Source organism: Corythoichthys intestinalis, unplaced genomic scaffold (assembly GCF_030265065.1).
Source record: "Corythoichthys intestinalis isolate RoL2023-P3 unplaced genomic scaffold, ASM3026506v1 HiC_scaffold_60, whole genome shotgun sequence".
In the NCBI taxonomy this organism is placed as follows: Eukaryota; Metazoa; Chordata; class Actinopteri; order Syngnathiformes; family Syngnathidae; genus Corythoichthys; species Corythoichthys intestinalis.
In genome coordinates, this window is record NW_026651629.1 from 34,984 (window position 1) to 56,221 (window position 21,238).

At 43.6% G+C, this 21,238-nt stretch overlaps 1 protein-coding gene across 1 annotated transcript; it reads right to left on the reverse strand.

Annotated features, from left to right (window-relative positions):
- Window positions 1–1,217: 1,217 nt before the first annotated feature.
- Window positions 1,218–11,757, reverse strand: LOC130911582 (collectin-12-like). Its single transcript, XM_057829263.1, has 8 exons — window positions 11,590–11,757; window positions 8,081–8,889; window positions 7,917–8,020; window positions 3,845–3,969; window positions 2,200–2,264; window positions 2,005–2,090; window positions 1,759–1,936; window positions 1,218–1,659 (listed from the first exon to the last, which is right to left on the reverse strand). The coding sequence occupies exons 1-8, from the start codon at window positions 11,651–11,653 to the stop codon at window positions 1,510–1,512; spliced, it is 1,581 nt and encodes a 526-aa protein (XP_057685246.1). The 5' UTR covers window positions 11,654–11,757; the 3' UTR covers window positions 1,218–1,509.
- Between the last annotated feature and the right edge of the window lie 9,481 nt (window positions 11,758–21,238).

The following is a 21,238-nucleotide window of genomic DNA, read 5'->3' on the forward strand; positions in this document are numbered from 1 at the left end:
AAGTGAATTAAAGTCGCTGCACATAGACTGTGAACATTCCTCACAATGCTTGGTGGAGAAACAGTTGTGTTGATGTCTTTTTGGGTCCGTTTTTTTTTTCCGATCGTACACAATCGTGATCTAGTTTTTATCGGCCATGACTGTTTGCTTGGATGACCAAACGTCCTCTTTGCCCGGACATGTCCACTTTTCACGTCCTGTCCGTTGCATCCGGCCTGATTTATAAATTTGTGAAAATGTCGGATTTTCATGATTTTTCACGGGAACAATTTGAGGAGAATCGCCTGCCTGCGTTGACGTGGCTCCTACTAGTAGTGTGAGAAGTAGTAGTTCTGAGAGACGTTTATGCTGTTGTATTGTGTGTCGATGTGCTGACTTTATGCAATAATATGGGCCATCAGTTGACCCTTTGCGGTGCGTTGCTGCCACCTGCTGGTCAGAATAATTCGCGGCATCTGTTTTTTTTTGTCACGGTTTTGCCCATAAGCTCATTCACTTTCACAGTGCGGTTGTCTAGCGGTAGCATTGACACTCGTGAATGCTTTCGGTTACGTTTCTGCCTCGGAAACAAATGTCTAAGTATTTTATGTGTATAATAACATATGGATGGGCAGTGTATGTATACCTAAGTGGTGAAGGGTCACATGTACAAAACTTCTTAAGTTGTGGTGTCTTGTAGAGGCCAGCCAATCGGAAGGCCACAGTGCATTGTGGGTTGAATCGTTTGTGAGAATCGTCTTTGCTTTCATCATTGTCTTTGATAAATGGGACACTCGTGTTGTTTGAAAGGCGATAATTCAGTACATTTATTTATTCCATGGACAGCACAGAGCTCTCCTTTGCTGCAGCAGTTATAAAGTACGAGGAGTCGGGTCAATGTGCGCATGGACTCATTTTTCCGTTCAAAATTAAGGCGATAAAAAAAGGGCAATTCAACAGAAAATTGCTCAGCTCTTTCAGAGAGAGGAAAGAATTGAAGAGGCTTATTTCATTAAATTTTGTTACATTTGTTAGATGGGGAGGTTCAGAACATCTTCCATGTCAATGTGCGATCTTCAAAATACATTCCATTTCACTGTAAGTCATTTGTATTTTTTGTGACATGATTATTTGACAAAAAATTTTCACAATTGTAATTCTATGTTCTTTCGGAGTTCAATTTTTGCATTTAGACGTGAGGAAATGAGGGAAAATAAAGAGATAGAGGTTGGGAGAGGTTGGGGTTTCTGCTATTTTATTAACTGTTACATTGAAAAATACAATTTTGAATGAAAATCAACTTCTCATGTTTACCTTGTGATAGGATGTGTAATGCAGTAGCCTAATGCATGTGTAATACCGTTTTATTTTTATGTGTGTAAAAAAAAAATTCTGGCTCCGTTCATGTCGGGGAGTTCCAGCAATGAATTCTAGCCACTTTCCCCTCTGGCGGTCACCCTAGTTAAGAGCCGTCATGGCGTCAACATCCTGAGAAGAAGCAGCACCTCCCATTTTACTGCGCTGGCAGCCTCAAATCAGCCTGACGTTGGTGACTGTCACATCATCCTCCACCAACAGCCTGTGGATATCTTGCAGATCATAACCATCATTCTCGTATTCCACCTCAAAGTCGTTGCCGACGGCCAAGCGGAAAATGTCGTCGCCGCACTCGATGGTCATCTGTAAAAGAATGCATGATTAGTCCAGCCGACGTGAGAAGAAGCTCCAACCACCTCAATTTTTTGTAATTTGATGGTGTGCCTAAAATGACATAATGACCTCAAAGTCGCTTCCGGCTGCGAAGGGGAAGGAGTCCTTTTTGACGATCTTGTTGACATACTTTCCATCAACATGACTCCCGATGCGGGTCAATAGCTCAAGGTCCCCATCTTTGAAATCAACTTCGATGCGCATCGGGGTGTCTTCACCGTGGCCCAAAGATAGGTGGACGATAAACCTGCAATACAGACAGGTAGTTCTTGTAACAGCGAACCTAACACAACGTGGGGGAATGGTGACAATTACTTGGTTGGGTTCGGCTTCACTTTTCCTTGGATGACGATGATGCAGCCAGCGTATAGACGCTCTTTGAACAGCACTTCGGAAACTTCCTGCACGCACACATAAAGGCAGCGTGAAATTGATATATCAGTCAAGCGCTAATCGCTATGGGCAACCTCCAGAACATGCCAACTACAACTCATACAATCGTCAACTCACCTGGTACACATCCACTTGGAGGTTGCAAGTGCCTTTAATGCCGTTGTACATAATCTCATCGCTATCTGGTATTGAAACAAACATCAACCAAGGTAGGACACATGAGATTTGACATTAAGATTTTAAGTGTGAGTGAGCACATTGCATATTAGGAAGCCATGAATCTTCCCAGCTAAATAATCAGCACACCATGTGATCCTGTGCTCCATCGGTAGACCACATTCAAGCTGCGTCCGCAACACGGTCACGTTTCACAGATGTATATGAGCGCAGAACACTTGCAGCCTCGGAGTCAGAAGTATGATAGTGCACAATTTGCCAACTAAGCAAATGTATTTGATTGATAGGCAGCTAATAATGATGCCTGAATCTCTCAGAATGGAAAAAGTATTAGTGGTACAAGTAGGCCTCTATTATCAATCGTATGCAAGCTCATTCTTAAAGTAGACGAAAGACTAACTGAACTATATGAGGGGCCGTACAAGACATTTTTCATTCTGGCCCTCACACACACATACATTCTCCATTCACATACATATTCACCCTCACACACATATATTCTCTCACATTCATATATTATTCACTCTCCAAACTACGGCCCGCCTCCACATTCGGTCCGGCCCCCTGAACAATCAATTTCTTTTTTTTCCAATAGTGTTATTTATTTCCTGGCTTTTTTCTGTGAAGAACCCAGAGGGCTATTTGGTTATTATCTATTTAATTAATAGTGATAATATTATATTATGTTGAGGTAATTATCGAGGTTTGATTGATTAAATATTTGCTTGGTTGATTGATTGAATATTTGCTTGTGCTCATACATACCATAAATACATAATGCCATATTTTTCTTACTTATATAACCAGTAAATGATTATTGCTTGCTATACCAGGTTGTAGTATAATGCTTAAGTGTTACAAAGGGTAAAAGGGGGTCGGGATGACAACTATTTTGCTTCATGGCCGCATCATTGCGTAACTAGACCTTCCGAGGCATCTTCAGCACCTGGCGTCTGGACTTCCGTCTAGACCTTCGAGGACAATTTTCCATCCATGGCCGCAGCGTTGCATAACTGAAGTGTCTGGATTACATAAGATCTTGCTTCCACATGTGTATTCACTTAGTTCCACCTACATGCACACACATATCCAATCGAAAACCACATGGGTGTCTCCAGCTTGCTCTCCCCTCCCTTAGGGCGACATCCATCTTTGTTTAGGACAAACCCCTAAATAAAATACCAAGGAGGATATTTTTCCTCGAGATCAATTTTGGTGACTCACGAGTCACATGTTGCTCTCCTTGGCCAAGAAAACTGAGTGTCTTCTCTCCTTATGTCTACCTAAAGATCTATTTTTGAACTTGACATATTATCTTTATTTTATATTATTAATTTTATTTACTTTTGTTCCGTGAAGAATCCAGAAAGGGTTATTTGATTGTGGCTTTCTGAAAAACAATTCATTTTTGCATTTAGGCACTCCTGCAATCGTCACACTTTTTCTGTTACAAACTGACCCGGCCCCTCATCAGAGAAGGGAAAAGTTATGTGGCTCTCACAGGAAAAAGTTTGAGAATCCCCTGCTCTAATCGAAAGCACAGTGTAGTATAGTTGGTGCACACCAACAGAAGGCGCCAACTCACCTTGGCATCGCTTGCAGATGTAACGTCTAAGGGAGGTGCAGGAGAGGTCGTTCAAGCGACCTCGACGTCCCCCCATCTCAACACAGTCTTCATTTTGGAGGTTAGGCTCACCTGCATCCCAGAGCCTGCACAGAAGTACCTTTCATACCGAGATCCTGCTATAAAACAACCTTTCGGCAGCTGCTCTGAAGCTCATCCCTAGTTGAGCATCAGTCGCATTTACAAATCAAGTGCAAAAAAAAAAAAATAAAAATAAATCAATACATGAAATTATCCTTAAAAATATATAGTTAAAAAATATATATATATGATTTTGCTCAGTAAGAAGATTTTTTTTGTAATGATCACGTTTATTTCTTATAAGTGTGTTTCTTAGATGGACTTTTAGATGGAATTTTGTAAACCAGTGAAAAAATAATGGATATATGGGAATCAGTTTCTCATTTATGCCTCGTTTCACTGTAATGCAGTAATGCATGTGTGAAACCTTTCATTCATTCCATTTCTGAGCCGCTTATCCTCAAGAGGGTCACGGCTGGAGCCAATCCCAGATAACTGTGGGCGGTAGACGGGGTACGCGCTGAATCGGTTACCAGCCAATTGCAAGGCATAAGGAGACGAACAACCATTAGGCGGGGTACGCGCTGAATCGGTTACCAGCCAATTGCAGGGCACAAGGAGACGAACAACCATTCGCGCGCACACACTCGTACCTAGGGACAATTTAGTGTGGTCGATTAGCCTACCATGCATGTTTTTGGGATGTGGGGAAACTGGAGTACCCGAAGAAAACCCAAGCAGGCATGGGCAGAACATGCAAACTCCACACAGGAAGGCCAGAGCGTTTTTCAAAAAACCCTTGATCCCAGGACTGTGAGGCCGACGTGCTAACCACTGTGTGTGTGTGAAACCTGTTGTGTTTTATTGTGTGCTCTATTTAAAACTGTGCGAAAAGCACAACCACCCCCCCCACCCCCCCCCCCCCCAAAAAAAGGGCTCCGTGCCTACCCTTATGTCAGGGAGTTCCGGCAAGATATTCTACGCCGTTAACACACACGCGCGTAACGTAAACGTTGAAGGACTGTGATTGGTCCGCTCTTTTTCCGGTTCAGCACAACACCGCCGCCATTTTCAAACATTCGCACAAGTCTTCTGTGTTGCCCACGCGTCAACATTTGTTGTTCAGTATTGATTAGCTGCAGCTGCAAATACACTCTTTTCGGTTGCGCAAAATTGTTCAAGCCCACACCTCCTCTAGTGGCATGGTGGTGAGTTACAGAGCAAAGTGTTCCCGTGACGCAGAAGTTCAAGTGCGCAATGACGGCGTAGGGCAGGCTTCACTAAATCCGGACCTCGGTGCCACTTTTCCTGTCGTGTTTTCCATGTCTCCCTCCTCCAACACACCTGAATCAATATAATCAGGATCATTATCAGGCTTCTGGAGAGGTTGCTGATGACATAATCATTTGATTCAGGTGTGTTAGGGGAGAGAGACGTGGAAAACACGACAGGAAAAGTGGCACCGGGGTCCGGTAGTGTTGTATCGGTCGCGAATGATTCGTTCTTTTTGAACGAATTGTTTGGGTGAACGAGACCGAACTAATCACCATCTGCACTGATTCGTTCTATGAAGTTGGTGCTTGTTCACTGCGTGGGAGGGCGTTGAGCAAGCGGCAGCGTCTTCTGACATCGCACACGACCAATCAGACGCCAGCCTCATCGCGGACAGGGGAGGGACCGGAAACAGAATCAGGGCGTATGTCACTCACTTCCACGTGTGGCCAATAAGCAGCCAGCGTGCAGGCAAGGGGGCAAGACTGAGTTTTGTCACTTCCCGTTCAGTGACTCGGTCCTCCGGTTCCTGACCTAGCTTGCTGCTAACGTGACTTTCCAGTAATGACTATGCGGTGAACGAATCAAAAAATGAAAGGAAAGGACTTTGTCACATATTTGTTAACGTGGAGCCTATCAAATGCAGCTCAAAAAGACAAAAACACCACACAAATCTAGCGAGCATGGTTTAGTGTACTACTTTTCTCAACAGACTCGGGACTACCTATTACGACATACTATCAAATTTACAGTAATTTAAAACACGGGTAGCTACGAGGCAAGCAAAAGCTGAGCTGCGGTCGCGTGACGGCAATGAAGGGGGCAAAGAACTGTCACTATATGGAGGCTTCATGGCAGCGATATTTACCTCATATGTGCACAGAAAAAAAGAATAGTATGATCACCATAATACTGATTTGCAATGAAACGGTATACACATGTCCATTTTTTCCAAGTGTTTTATTTTTTTTTTCCCATGTCAGGTGTTGGTTGGTTTGACAAATTATGTCAATCCGTCCATCATGTGCTACTCAAGCGCCCCACAACAACGCACATGGACACGGGAGATGTCGCAATATGTCTACATTTTTCTTAACAGACTAATGAGAGTAGAAAGGCGATATCGTAAAGAGCAAACAATTATTTCTCGTCAGCATTTGACAATCTGAGATGCGGGGACGACAGGGGAGCTGACCGGATTATTTTATTTATTAATACCAGTGCAAAACGTCAATACGATCACCATAATACTGATTTGCAATGAAACTGTATATACATGTCATTTTTTTCCGAGTGTTTTATTTTTTTCCCCCGTGTCAGGTGTTGGTTGGTTTGACAAATTATGTCAATCCGTCCATCATGCACTACTCAAGCGCCCCAAAACAACGCACGCGGACACGGGAGATGTCGCAATATGTCTACATTTTTCTTAACAGACTAATAAGGGTAGAAAGGCGACATCGTAAAGGGCAAACAACCATTTCTCGTCAGCATTTGACGATCTGAGATGCGGGGACGACAGGGGAGCTGACCGGATTATTTTATTTATTAATACCAGTGCAAAAATTCAGTACGATCATCTTAATACTGATTTGCAATTAAACTGTCAAATATCAAAATGCAGTATTGTCTTTATTTCAGAGCAGCACATTCGAAAACTAGCTATTTACACTTATAGTTTTAACAATAGTGACTAAAAATAATAGTGATGAGCATGAAAACAAAAATACAACAGAGTGAGAGGTAAATATGTGTTGGTCGTTCCATTTAGAAATTAAACTTTCGATTTATTTTTATTTTCGTGACAGCAAGCATGCTGCGTTGGCTGGTAGCAGGCTAGCAGCAGCATTGTATATGTGATCGAGAACATGCTAAAGAAAGTCCGTGCGCCCCCGACCCCAAACCCCCACTCCTCCCACAAAAGGAAAATGTTTAACCGTGTCCTAAATCGAAATGCAAGCACGAGCCATGATTTTGAGCCCATAGAACTAGGACAGACGACGCGGAAGTTCTCCCTCGCTTTTGCAGCAGCGGGTGGGAGGGAGACGAGGCTGTCTGTGAAAGCAGAATGATATTGCCTGTCACTCATTACTGAAACTACGACGAGTGGTCAATGTGCAAGAGAGGGAGGGACCAAGAATGTCACTTCCCGTTCAGTTATACTGCGAAGCGGTCTTTGGTGATTCGTTCGGCAACGTCACTTCCCGTTCAGTAACCGAACGATTCATTTGGACGGGGAGGGAGATGAGGGGGGCGAACGATTCGTTGAACGATTCGTTTGAACGAATCTTTTTACTGAACGATCCGGAATGGATTCGTTTACTCAAGTGAACGACAGATCCCGTCACTAGGGTCCGGATTTAGTGAACCCTGGCGTAGGGCCTACGGCGTCGCTCCGCTGTCACCGGAACGCAGAAGCATAAATCAGCCTTGACTAGAACCATTCTTCTTAACAAAACGGCCTGTCAAAAAACATTTCAGAAATTCTTTTTAACTAAACGGCCTGTTAAAAAGCAGATACGCTGAGGGATGTTATTTTGATCGATTCTGATTCGGTTGTGCTTTACCAATCATCTTATTGATAATAGCAGTCGCCACATAAGGCTGTTCAGTTCCCTATAAAGCAAAGAAGAAGCACTTTTCCTTGGGTGCAGCTGTCATTTTGGGTGTTATAGTGATGAGTGAGTAGGAAGTACCCAAATTTTACGTGTCTACATTACGCTTTCCTTATACTGCTTACGCTAGTTCTGATTTCAAAGGAGTTCCGTCAATCCACTTCCACGGGTATGGGCTCTTCAGGCCGATCCAGTAGTCAAAGCCATCGAGTTGTTCTTTCAACCAGTCCTGAAACAAATTGCATCAGTACTAAAGGGCACGAGAGACACTTAGTGAAAGGCCGCTCACCCTCTCCGCGCTGCTCCGGATTATCAGCAGGTGCCCCCCATTGGATGAACAGTAGCGTTTGGCATCATCCCAAGATTTAGAGTCATTGGCAAAGCAGTAACTATGTTGGTTGTTGAGCCGCCAGGGTGCCTGACAGCCCTCAGCAGACTTGGGCCGTCGAGTAGGCGATACAACCTTCTTATCAGGGCCCGTAAGAGGAGGGCCCGTAGCACGAGGGCCCGTAGTAGGAGCGACCGTAACAGGAGCTACCGTAACAGGAGGGCCCGTAGGAGGACGGCCCGTAGCAGGAGCGACCGTAGCAGGAGCGACCGTAACAGGAGGGCCCGTAACAGGAACGCCCGTAGCAGGATGGCCCGTAGCAGGAGCGACCGTAAGAGGAGGGCCCGTAGCAGGAGCGACCGTAACAGGAGGGCCCGTAACAGGAGGGCCCGTAGGAGGAGCGACCGTAGCAGGAGCGACCGTAGCAGGAGCGACCGTAACAGGAGGGCCCGTAGCAGGAGCGACCGTAGCAGGAGCGACCGTAGCAGGAGCGACCGTAACAGGAGGGCCCGTAACAGGAACGCCCGTAGCAGGATGGCCCGTAGCAGGAGCGACCGTAAGAGGAGGGCCCGTAGCAGGAGCGACCGTAACAGGAGCGACCGTAACAGGAGGGCCCGTAACAGGAGGGCCCGTAACAGGAGGGCCCGTAGGAGGAGCGACCGTAGCAGGAGCGACCGTAACAGGAGGGCGCGTAACAGGAGGGCGCGTAACAGGAGGGCGCGTAGCAGGAGGGCGCGTAGCAGGAGGGCTCGTAGGCCCGCAGCAGCGTCCTAAGGGCGTCAAGAAAAATATTCAAATAATATTTGATGATAGCAGTATTCAAAAAATTCAAAGAAAAGAAGAGCAAAACCGTTCATAATAAGTCTTTAAATAATAATGAAATCATTTTTCTAGTGGACCCTCTGCCCGTTTCACTTTTTCCTGTGATGTGATAATTTCACCACAGACCCCAGTCTCACCACCCAGCAGACGAGTGAGCTACCTGAAGGTGCTATTTTTAGCCTCCGCAATTGAGCGACGTTACGGTGACGTCAACTTCATGAAAAGACAAAAGCCCTCCGGGTCAGAAGAAAAAGAAAGAAGAGACCATAAACGTGAAGAAAAACAGAGGTTTGTTGTGATGATTTTTTTTCAACAGCATAAGCACGTAGACTTAGCGCAACTGCAAGCTAGCGGTTATTCACATAGAGTTTATATGACTTAGTGCTAAAGAAAGATTATACTGTATCATTAGCCAGGCTGTTGTTTTAGAAATATTTTCAGTATTCAGCCAGCTGTTGATTAGTTTCAGTTAAATTTACTCCCCCTCCAATTTTTGAGAAATTTGGACAAAGTCTATGGGGGACCCAAATTGTCTTGCTTACTTTCATGTGATGTGAACCACTTTTACCTTGTGTGAAATTTTGCCTTTCAAATAAATTTGCCTTGCCTAAAAAAGTGGCAAGGTTAATTATACAAATACACCATAAAATATGCATTAATAATTTCAAAGTTCTGTGGTATGGGGGACTAAAAGTGCCATGGATTTAAATGCAAACATTTGTTTTTAAATGTGTCATTAATTCATTAAAATGGCGATCACGTTCATGTAAAAAAAAAAAAAAAATTCAATAGGTATTTATTTGCTGTCTTATTTTATTTAATTCATTATTATTGAATAGTCCTGTGTAGTTGCAGTGCTTCAAGAATGTATTTTCTTTCAACTACGCCCATCAAAGATAGTGACCGGGTCCAATAGACAGGTACAGTAGGCTGCAAGACTTTAGGCGCTATCATGCTGGTTTGACAATGAGCAGCTATTTGACAAATATAATGTAAGATTCCACTTTCTTCTCTAGATGCTCTTCTGAAATATTTTCCTTCTGCCTCTGTACATTCTGGGCCATCTTTTACAGCGAACTTATCCACATCAGCACCAAGTCCAAGCCCACCAAGTCCAGGAAAGAAGTGCCCTTCCAAAACAACTGTCATATGAAAGTGCAATAGATGCTTTTGCATCAGTGAAGACAAGGTGAGTAAGGTTATAGGTCGAGGTGAAAAAAAGTTGCATTTTAAAGTGTTCGGTTTGTCTTTATATAGGTTTGTGTTGGTGGGGGGTGTTAATCATATTGTAACAACAATTGTAAAAGTCATCAAGATTGTGTTCAACTGCAGGTTTTTTGTTGTTGTTTGTTTTCCCTTCGGTCATTAAAAGTTCAATTATCCCTCCCCTTCCAGCACCTCAACCTATATGTATTCATGATCCAGATCAATTGAGATCACAGACAATGGTTTTGGAGCTAAGTTTCTGTTGTGTTGAAGCACATGTCTTTTGGACATTCTCTTCCTACGTTTGATACATTATGACAAAACACACACACAGGCACCACATACAAAATTATCCATCTCGCAATGTGAAACAAAACACCTGGAATGTGAAAAGTTGCATTGAAAACCTCAGTCCATGTAGAACTGTAACATATATGTATTTATTTTTTATTTTTTAATGTTAATTTTATTTATATATGAAAAAATACAATTATACATTAATACAAATCTATTGGGTTTATTGATAATTTATTGATTAAAAAAATCATTAAGATTATAATGGAATTTAAAAAAGTAGATATTTATTTATATCATAGGTAAATACTATGACCCTTTAGTATAAAACTAAAACTAACCAAAACTAAACTACAAGAGTATTTAACTGCCATTAGTCAATATTTAGTATTATATATTTAGTGTTATTATATTTAGTAATAATAATACTACTAATAATATAGTATTATATAATACTATAAAATTAAATTAAAAAATAAATAATTATGAATTTATTAAATTTATTATTATTAAGTTATTAAAATTATTATAATAAAATTTAATAGTAATATTTAGTGTTATTTTTTTAATTCATAATAATTTTAATAGTTTTAAAATAGTTATATATATACATTTGTATTAATGTATAATTTTGGTTCGTTTAGCTTACTACTGACAACAACAGAAGTGCGCTTATTCTTAACTGGGAGGACTGGCTATGGATTCTCACGTTTCTGTGCCAATGACGGTGCTAGACGTCCAATCCATTTGCAGCCTTCCAAGGCAAACCGAAGTGAATTTCCAAGGCAAACCGAAGTGAATGTTTCAGGTTTTCAGTCAGTGGCGGTCAGTGAGTTAAATGAGTGGTATATCAATGCTTAAAGTCAGTCGTTAGTTTTAAATAGGCTTTACTACACCCTTTTTTCAAAAGTTCACAGTCGGATCAGAAAGTGTCTCAAAACCGCGGATGTATAATGTATTGTTTCCATTGTTTCAAATGAGACTGACAGTTTGCTTAATATGTCTAGTAATCTGACAAGTATACATTTCCCCGAGGTGGGGCCAATAAAATGCCCTTTTATATTGATCCCCTAATGATCTGAAGAAACAAATCCAGTCCCAACAACGTTTGCAGTGAACCTTGAAGTCAAATAAAAACGTGAACTCACCAAGCGAAGCCCAAATGCCAAGCACGGTCAACGCTTGGAAAAGGAGCGATTGTGCCTTCTTCATCTCTCAGGTCCAGATAGAAGATCAGCCAGATAAACTTCAGAGGAGAATTTAATACGACGCAAGCCTCTTTCGCTCTGTGACAGACACACAAGCTTGACTACGTCACGCACGCACGCACGCACGCACGCACGTCCAACGACACAAAGGCTGGAGGATGACGCTCTAAAGAACTCGTGCATCAAAAGAAAACAAACATACAAACAAAGAAGAATTCGTGCATCAAACACGTCTCAACGTCACGTGGAACATTTGGAAATTAGGGTCGTACTAGTGATGGAGAAACCTTAGCTTTCTGAAGCAGTAAATATATATCAAGCAACGTGTCGAAATGGTTCATTCAGTGTTATGAAGCATTTGCCACGAATCAGTGTGGTGAGTCACGACAGACGACACTGCTTCACCGCTGCTTTCTGTACCGCTGAAGCAAATGTGTTGAGATGGTTCCGTGCTACGAGGCATTTGACACAATTCAGTGTGGTGACATCTTCTGGACAAAAATATATTGAATTTTCATCTAACCAAATGACCAAGTGTCATCTGAACAATGAAACCTGTGGGTGGTATGGTGGTTATATACTATGTCTGATGTGCGAGCAGTAGTGGGTTTGACCACTAGCCTGAAATGTATTCTTTATTCTTCCCCCAGATTAATAAAAAAAATAAATAATAATAATAATAATAATGAAAACAAACAAACAAAAAAAAGCTGTTGTGTTACTTTTAAATGAAATACGCAAATGCTTGTGCAATAGGGAACTCTTGATGGTGGGTGTATAGAATGCTAGTGACACTGGGATGGGGATTTGGGTGATTCACACATTTTTATTTAAAAACAGAATCATCTCAGCAGCATTTGGTTTCAGCCGGTTCCTCTTTTTGCTAATGACCTCTCCAGCTTTTGAGAATATTCTCTCACATGGCACGAACAAATATACAAACTGACAGATAGACAAACAAACACAAAAACTGACAAACAGACAGACACAAAAACAAACACAAAAACTAAATTGTGTGTGTGTGTGGGGGGGGATGCGTGGGTGTGTGTGTGCGTGTACTATGGCGAGAGGCTGACGTGACTGACCTGAAAAGAAACTGCTTTTCTGTACTGTTTCTCTTTTTTATTTACCAGCTTTCAATTTAACATGTTTAACAATTGTACATGCAGTCTAAACATTAAGTATATGAAAATGTCTTGTAAACAATAAGAATTCAAGTTTGAACATTTATAACAGCTAGTATGACTTGAACAACATTATACAAATCAATACGACGACTGTGCAAACATGTCATTGTAACACAAATGACATACGACTTGAACAGTACACTTCAAACAGACAACTTATTGTTCATGGCTGATGTGACATTATTACTTTTTGCTTTTTACTTCAATGTTTCTGTGTTTTTTTCTTCTTCTTTTTTTCAGAGCATTTTTTTAAATACATGCACGCACACATGCACCCCCACCACAGAGACACACACGCTAAAGCTATATTGCTCTTATGCCAATGAAGCGTTTAAGATTTTATGATGGCAGTAATGACACAGAATAAAGCAAGCACATACAGAAAAATAGCGGTGGCCATTAAATGGTGATATTATAAGCCCCACTGTTGGATTATAATTTATGGTGAATGCTTTACCATCATAAAAGCTGTCAAAGAAATCACACACACACACACAGATACAAAATAACGCGACATACTAATTGCTAGATGCAGTCGGTGCCCAATCCACTCATTAAGTTCAGCCGTTTTGACAAGGTTAGAGCCGCTATCAGACTCCCATCACGTTCATTTGTAGCGTTAGCCGCTAGCGGCAGCCAGTAGAAAGCAATAGAAGCACTCTCTCATGAAATCGTGAAGAAAGCGGGTGAAAGCCCGCCTGGAGGCCGCCAAGAGTCTACTTAATGTCGGGTGAAAGTTTGGCTAAGCTCCCTTAAGCCCGACTCCATCACGTTTGCTTGTAGCATTAGCCGCTAGCGTTAGTCTACTGGGCTGCTGTTTGCTTGATTTCCTGATAACCACGTGACTTCACATGTAAACACACTGACTGCTTTCTTAAAGGGGAACGAACGTAGCCGAACAACACGGCGTCAAAGCGGGATGAAAAGACTATATTTACTTGTTTTATTAAATGACCAAATTTACCGACATGGTCAAAATTACGTCGGTCATCGTGAAGAATTTTGTTAACGGTCAATTTTTGGTAAACCGCCTGGCTCTGCGGAAAACTCATTTGGGTACAATGCAACAGGTATTTGGATCTGTCAGGACATCTGGTATTGAATGAAAGAGCTACTGTTCGTCTATGTACTGCCCAAAAATTACGTCTTTATGGTACAACAGACGTTATGGCCAACACATATCAAGGGGACGCCGCGTCCCCAATTTTACTACGCAGAGTGTAAAGAGTTCATTCTTGGATAATTGTGAAAAAGTGATCATCCGGGATGGAGGATCGAGCCGCTACTCCTCCGCATTGTGAGGAGCCAGCTGAGGGGGTTCGGCCATCTGGTTTGGATGCGTCCAGGAGGCTTCGCTGAATGTAAGCCAATGTGGAGCTTTGCTCTCATACAAGAAATATATTTAAGGAACTTTTCCAGCGTTATTTCGTTGTGTAAATGCATTTATAATAATCACAAAAATATGTAGACTATTTAAACATTTAGAAAGATGCGGATTTTTTTTTCTGCCAGCTCGAAGAGATTAAAATAAATGTCAAATCCACCGATAGAACAGACACACAAATATAAAAGATATAAATGTTTATTGAATATGCATCTAACGGTATTGTTTAACTGAAAATTCATTGCAAAAGAGAGGCTTTAATTTTTTTTATTATTCATTGTCACAAATGTGATCACACAGAACGCAACCATGCATCTCATCCCCGCATTTCCTTCTTCTCCTGAGTCCTCCCAAGTATAACATAAAATTGACGGCGGGGGGGTCAGGCTCTGGGCCTGCAAATCAAGTGAATTGATCAGGCTCGGGCCGGGTTGGGCTGGATTTTTTTAGGCCCAATCTAACCTCTACTCTGACGATGTTCAAAGGACATACATATTCATACAGTCAATGGGACTAAACATATATCACCCTGCTTTATGTGGTAATGCACGATAAATTATTTCTTACACTTAACGTACCAAATCTTATTTTATTGTCCTGACAGCAGACTTTATTTCTTTTCATGTACATAAGTAAACTGGCATATTGACGCATTCACAAATCACACGATCTGTAATTCGCTGCCAACAGACCAGTCGCGCTCTACTCGCTGGAGCGGTGTTGGATTTCGCGGTGAGGGTGGCTTTTAATTCTTCATAACTCCGCATTACTATCGCGCATTCCTCCTCCGTGAAGTAAGGTGCCCGTGCCATCGTCACAAGTAGTTTTTGACTCTGGTCTCCGCCCCCTTTTATGTGAACGCGCAGTAACTCTGATTGGGTTGACATAGGTTCGACTAATCAACCTCATAACTAGCGTCGTAGCACTGATTGACCACAAACTAGATAACCAGGTTTCGTCAACTCCGGTTAGCCGCTGGTAAGCAGGATTACTTCAGTACAGTACAGTACAGGCCACTGGCATTCACAAAGTCACGATCAAAATCAGTGACGTGCGGTGAGGTTCATGGCTGACTCCTTTAGTGTCCGATTTCCAAATATATAAACCAAAAACGGTAGCTTATTCAATTGGCTACTGGTTATTTCATATCTCATCAGCATTCTTCACAAAACACGCACACACGGTACATATTATCGATACGTAAAAGTAAGAAAATAGCATGCATTTGCTCTACACCCTCAATGTGTTGGTCGTCGCAATTCTATAATTCATGCAACATAAATGAGAGTAAAGAGTGGTGTACAAAACCACAGAATTCAATTCTGACCTTTAGTGAAATATTCAGTTGTTTTTAAAACTTTTAATTCTGATACTTTAATCAATTTATTACAGATTGCTAAACAAAAAGTGTGAAAAAAAAACAAAGAATATTTTATTTAAGGCCAAAATTTAGTTTTTAAATATTCTATTGTATTTTTCTTGGTCTAAGCTCTTTTTTTTTTTTTTTTTATTTTTTTTTTTTTTTTTATAAGATTGAAATGAAAACTGTTTGTGGTCTTGCGCCTGTCCTTCACCACAAAAACCGGCGTTACTTTGGAAGGGCATAGGTTTGGTCTCAACATTCGTAGGGACGATATAACAGCATAACCTGCATGTAGGTACACTTTTTGCTGGGGACGGGACATTAATTAGACCAAACAGATTGGATGAAGGGGGCAAAGGGCCACATTTCTCATGTATATGAACCTAATTAATTAATAGGCAAAATGATCAATGCAAAATAAATCCTTATCTTCTGATAATAACTTTTACGTGCATTGGTTCAGATGATACACTGTTCGATTCAAAGGTTTAGTTATTGTTGGGTAAAGAGACATACTATACATTATACATTATACATAATGAATCAATATTAAAATCTCCACAGATGAAGAATTTTTTTTTGCTTAATAGTGGAAAACAATTGGCTCATCCATTCAGTGAAGGACTCAATACATGAACCTGGTGATTGATAGATTCAACTGACAATTATATTTTTCTTTTTTTCATTGTAGATCTCTATTGTCAAACATTCCAAGTGTTCTTGACATATCTATTCAATTCAATTTTATTCGTATAGCCCTAAATCACAACAAGGTTGTCTCAAAGGGCTTTGCAGAGGCAATGTGATACACAATCAGAAACAGCAAATGAAGCAATAAAGATGAATACATACATTTCGAATCCTGGGCATCCCCCATCCGTAGACCCTCCATGTCGGCAAGGAAAAACTCCAAAAACTCCAGAGTCTTTGGGGAAAAAATGAGAAACCTTGGGAAGTACCACAGTGAGGAGAGATCCACTCCCAGGACAGATAGGCAGGAAGCACCAGGACTGGAATTAGCAGGCGAAGTTACAGTCCGTAAAGATACATTGGAGTAAAGGAACAAGAAGAGGTCCATCTAGCCAGATGAGACGGGGGTGTGACTTGTCTCTGTGATTTCACCTGTCGTGCCTGCACATAGTGAGTCCTCCTGTATTACCTAGCTGTTCCTCGTTGTCTCGTTACCCCTTGTCTGCATGTGTGTGTGTATAAAAGCACCCAGTTTCTTTTCAGTCCTTGTTGCGTCATTGTCAATGTAAGTGTCTATGTCAACGTCAAAGTCCATGTCAGGTTCTCATCAGCAGTATTCACGCCTATCCAAGCCCTTGTGTTCCAAGTGAGTTTTTGAAAAGCAGTCTTTTGTTAGTGACAGTTTTTGTTTGCCTCAGTGCCTTCTTTGGATTATCACAGCCTTTGTTTGTACTTTGTTTTTCGTTGGCTTTAATTAAATCATTTTTGCACCATTCATCTGCCTCGCCTACATTTCCCTGCATTTGGGTCCACCTTGCCCGCCCGCGCTCCCTGACAACTAGCACCTTAGAGACGGTCATTTGCTTTGCTAAGCCCCCCCAAAAAAACACTTGAGGTCAGAAGAGGCAAGATGGATATACATCATTTTTTCAAACCTAAGCTTTCAAAAGCGACAACAACTACTGAGCGAGAACCAAGAACTGAAGATGTGGACCATGAAACACCGGAGAGCATCGCCAAAATGGTGAGCGGAATTTCAGTTGGCTCCACTTCAGACGTTAACCCCCAAAAATGGAAACAAGGTAAAAAAAAAAAAAGTTCATTTTCAACGTATTATTATAAATTATGTTCCTGGCTGGAAATAGCCAAAACAGATGTGGCGTCTACTTCTCCACGAGGTAAGACAGAAAAACGCACACGCTCACACACGCAGACACACACACAGCTGGGGTGCCTGTATGTACGAGCATGGGCTAAGCTACTATCGGAGCATATATCGTGTAAGTTGATTTTATTGCTGACACTGCGTTTCGGGGTCATCAACATTTTTGGCCCCTCTTGCCAGAAAAGTCAAACTCCACCTTATGGTTTTACCACGCGATACTTTTTACTTTGACTTGAGTAGATTTGTGATGAAACACAACTCTTACGCCACTACTTTGGGCTACACTAGAGTCATTACATTTTTCGTCTTTATTGTACATATTGACTTTATTCTCGCCAGAGGTGCCGACAGTGGCCGTCTCAGTTGTACCAATGAGACGTCGCAACAATAACCACCTGACTCCATTATACGTTATAAGTAGCGGTAACAATGTTTGTTCTCCGCTAGAGGGCACTCATGCTCTGGGTGATGTTTCATCGTGTTGTTCTGGTCTGAATTTGAGGGTTTGTGTGTCATCTTTTTGGCCGGATAGGTTATAGTACAGTAATGTAATGACAGTTCATCTACTAGTAGATGAAGTTGTGCTGAGAAAAAAATATATAACATTATTATTATTTTTTTTTTTCATAAGACATTGTAAGCAGTTACTGACAAAGTTACTCCTTACTAGAGTATTCTTTTCAACGAATATTTTTTACTTGTACTTGAGGAATGTTTTGGATAACTACTTTTGCTTTTAACCACCTCAGGTCAGACCTCGAAAAACACTTGAGTCTGGTCACTCGTACATCGAAGCGCCACTATTTTTGCTATTTGACTATCACTTCACCATTAGCAAATGGACTGGACATTTGTCGCCGTCAATGACACAAAAACACGATCATTCAGAGGCAGCTCTGTGTGTTAATCTTGTCTTAACACAAAATTGGAATTGCCAGTGGGTCCAATGCGTGTCCATTGGCTCTTGATTCAACTCATCGTTGACCATAGCAAATTGAGCCAAGTCTTATCACCAAATTCACAACAACATTAGGAACGTCTTGCAGTCCTCTCCAGCATTTACCACCTACAATATATGCAAGCAGAAAGCTGTTGTTGTGAGAGTTAATACTGGCTCGGAATAAGACTGGTTTGGTTTAACAGAGGTCAGAGGGGGGTTTGAATGACATGAGAAGGTAATCCCATGAAAACGGGAGGTGCGACTACAACAGTTGGCCGATATCCAACCTTATTCTGACCTACTAACGAGCACATGAAATCAACTAATTTTATAGATCAAAAATGTCATTTATTTACACACTGTGGTTATGATCTCCCCCCCCCCGTGAGTCATCACCTTATCGTGGTGGAGGGGTTTGCGTGTCTCAATGATCCTAGTAGCTATGTTGTCTGGGGCTTTAAGCCCCTGGTTGGGTCACCAATGGCAAACAGGTCCTAGGTGAGAGGCCAGACAAAGTATGGCTCAAAAAGACCCCTTATGATGAGCAACATTAATGAACCCCAGTTTCCCTCGCCCGGACGCGGGTTACCGGGCCCCCCCTCTGGAGCCAGGCCTGGAGGTGGGGCTCGAAGGCAAGCGTCTGGTGGCCGGGGCTGTCCCCATGGGGCCCGGCCGTGCTCAGCCCGAAAAGGCAACGTGGGTTCCCCTTCCCATGGGCTCACCACCTGTGGGAGGGGCCAAAGGGGTCGGGTGCGTAGGGAGTTGGGCGGCAGCCAAAGGCGGGGGCCTTGGCGGTCCGACCCCCAGCTGCTGAAGCTAACTCTTGGGACATGGAATGTCACCTCTCCGACTAGTTCCGACTAGATATAGTCGGACTCTCCTCCACACACAGCTTGGGTTCTGGTACCAATCCTCTCGAGAGGGGTTGGACTCTCTTCCACTCTGGAGTTGCCCATGGTGAGAGGCGCAGGGCAGGTGTGGGCATACTTATTGCCCCCCGGCTTGGCGCCTGTACGTTGGAGTTTACCCCGGTAGACGAGAGGGTAGCCTCCCTCCGCCTTCGTGTGGGGGGACGGGTTCTTACTGTTGTTTGCGCTTATGCACCGAACAGCAGTTCAGAATACCCACCCTTTTTGGAGTCCTTGGAGGGTGTGCTAGAGAGCGCCCCCTCTGGGGACTCCCTCATTCTACTGGGGGACTTCAACGCTCACGTGGGCAATGACAGTGAGACCTGCAGGGGCGTGATTGGGAGGAACGGCCCCCCCGATCAGAACCCAAGTGGTGTTCTGATATTGGACTTCTGTGCTCGTCACGGTTTGTCTATAACGAACACCATGTTCAAACATAGGGGTGTCCATATGTGCACTTGGCACCAGGACACCCTAGGCCGCAGTTCGATGATCGACTTCGTAATCGTGTCATCGGACTTGCGGCCGCATGTTTTGGACACTCGGGTGAAGAGAGGGGCGGAGCTGTCAACTGATCACCACCTGGTGGTGTGTTGGCTCCGATGGCGGGGGAAGATGCTGGCCAGACCTGGCAGGCCCAAACGTATTGTGAGGGTCTGCTGGGAACGTCTGGCAGAATCCCCTGTCAGAAAGAGTTTCAACACCCACCTCCAGCAGAACTTCTCCCTTGTCCCGGGGGAGGTGGGGAACATTGAGTCCGAGTGGGCCATGTTCCGCACCTCCATTGTTGAGGCGGCTGATCAGAGCTGTGGCCGTAAGGTGGTTGGTGCCTGTCGTGGCGGCAATCCCCGAACCCGCTGGTGGACACCAGCGGTAAGGGATGCCGTCAAGCTGAAGAAGGAGGCCTATCGGGCCTTTTTGGCCTGTGGGACTCCGGAGGCAGCTGACAGGTACCGGCTGGCCAAGCGGACTGCGGCTTCGGCGGTCGCCGAGGCAAAAACCCGGACATGGGAGGAGTTCGGCGAGGCCATGGAAAACGACTTCCGGACGGCTTCGAGGAAATTCTGGTCCACCATCCGGCGCCTGAGGAGGGGAAAGCAGTGCACCATTAACACTGTGTATAGTGAAGATGGTGTACTGCTGACCTCCACTCGGGACGTCGTGAGCCGGTGGGGAGAATACTTCGAGGCCCTCCTCAATTCCACCGACACGCCTTCCTTTGAGGAAGCAGAGTCTGGGGACTCCGTAGTGGGCTCTTCGATCTCTGGGGTTGAAGTCACTGAGGCGGTTGGAAAGCTCCTCGGTGGCAAGGCTCCGGGGGTAGATGAGATCCGCCCGGAGTTCCTGAAGGCTCTGGATGTTGTAGGGGTGTCGTGGCTGACACGTCTCTACAACATCGCGTGGACATCGGGGACAGTGCCTTTGGATTGGCAGACCGGGGTGGTGGTCCCCCTTTTTAAGAAGGGGGACCGGAGGGTGTGTTCCAATCATAGAGGGATCACACTCCTCAGCCTCCCTGGTAAAGTCTATTCAGGGGTGCTGGAGAGGAGAGTCCGCCGAGAAGCCGAATCTCGGATTCAGGAGGAGCAGTGTGGTTTTCGTCCCGGCCGTGGAACAGTGGACCAGCTCTACACCCTCGGCAGGGTCCTCGAGGGTGCATGGGAGTTCGCCCGATCAGTCTACATGTGTTTTGTGGATCTGGAGAAGGCGTTCGACCGTGTGCCTCGGGGAGTCCTGTGGGGGGTGCTCCGGGAGTACGGGGTACCGAGCCCCTTGGTAAGGGCTGTTCGGTCCCTGTACGACCGGTGTCAGAGTTTGGTCCGCATTGTCGGCAGTAAGTCGAATTCGTTCCCAGTGAGGGTTGGACTCCGCCAAGGCTGCCCTTTGTCACCGATTTTGTTCATAATTTTTATGGACAGAATTTCTAGGCGCAGCCGAAGCGTTGAGGGGGT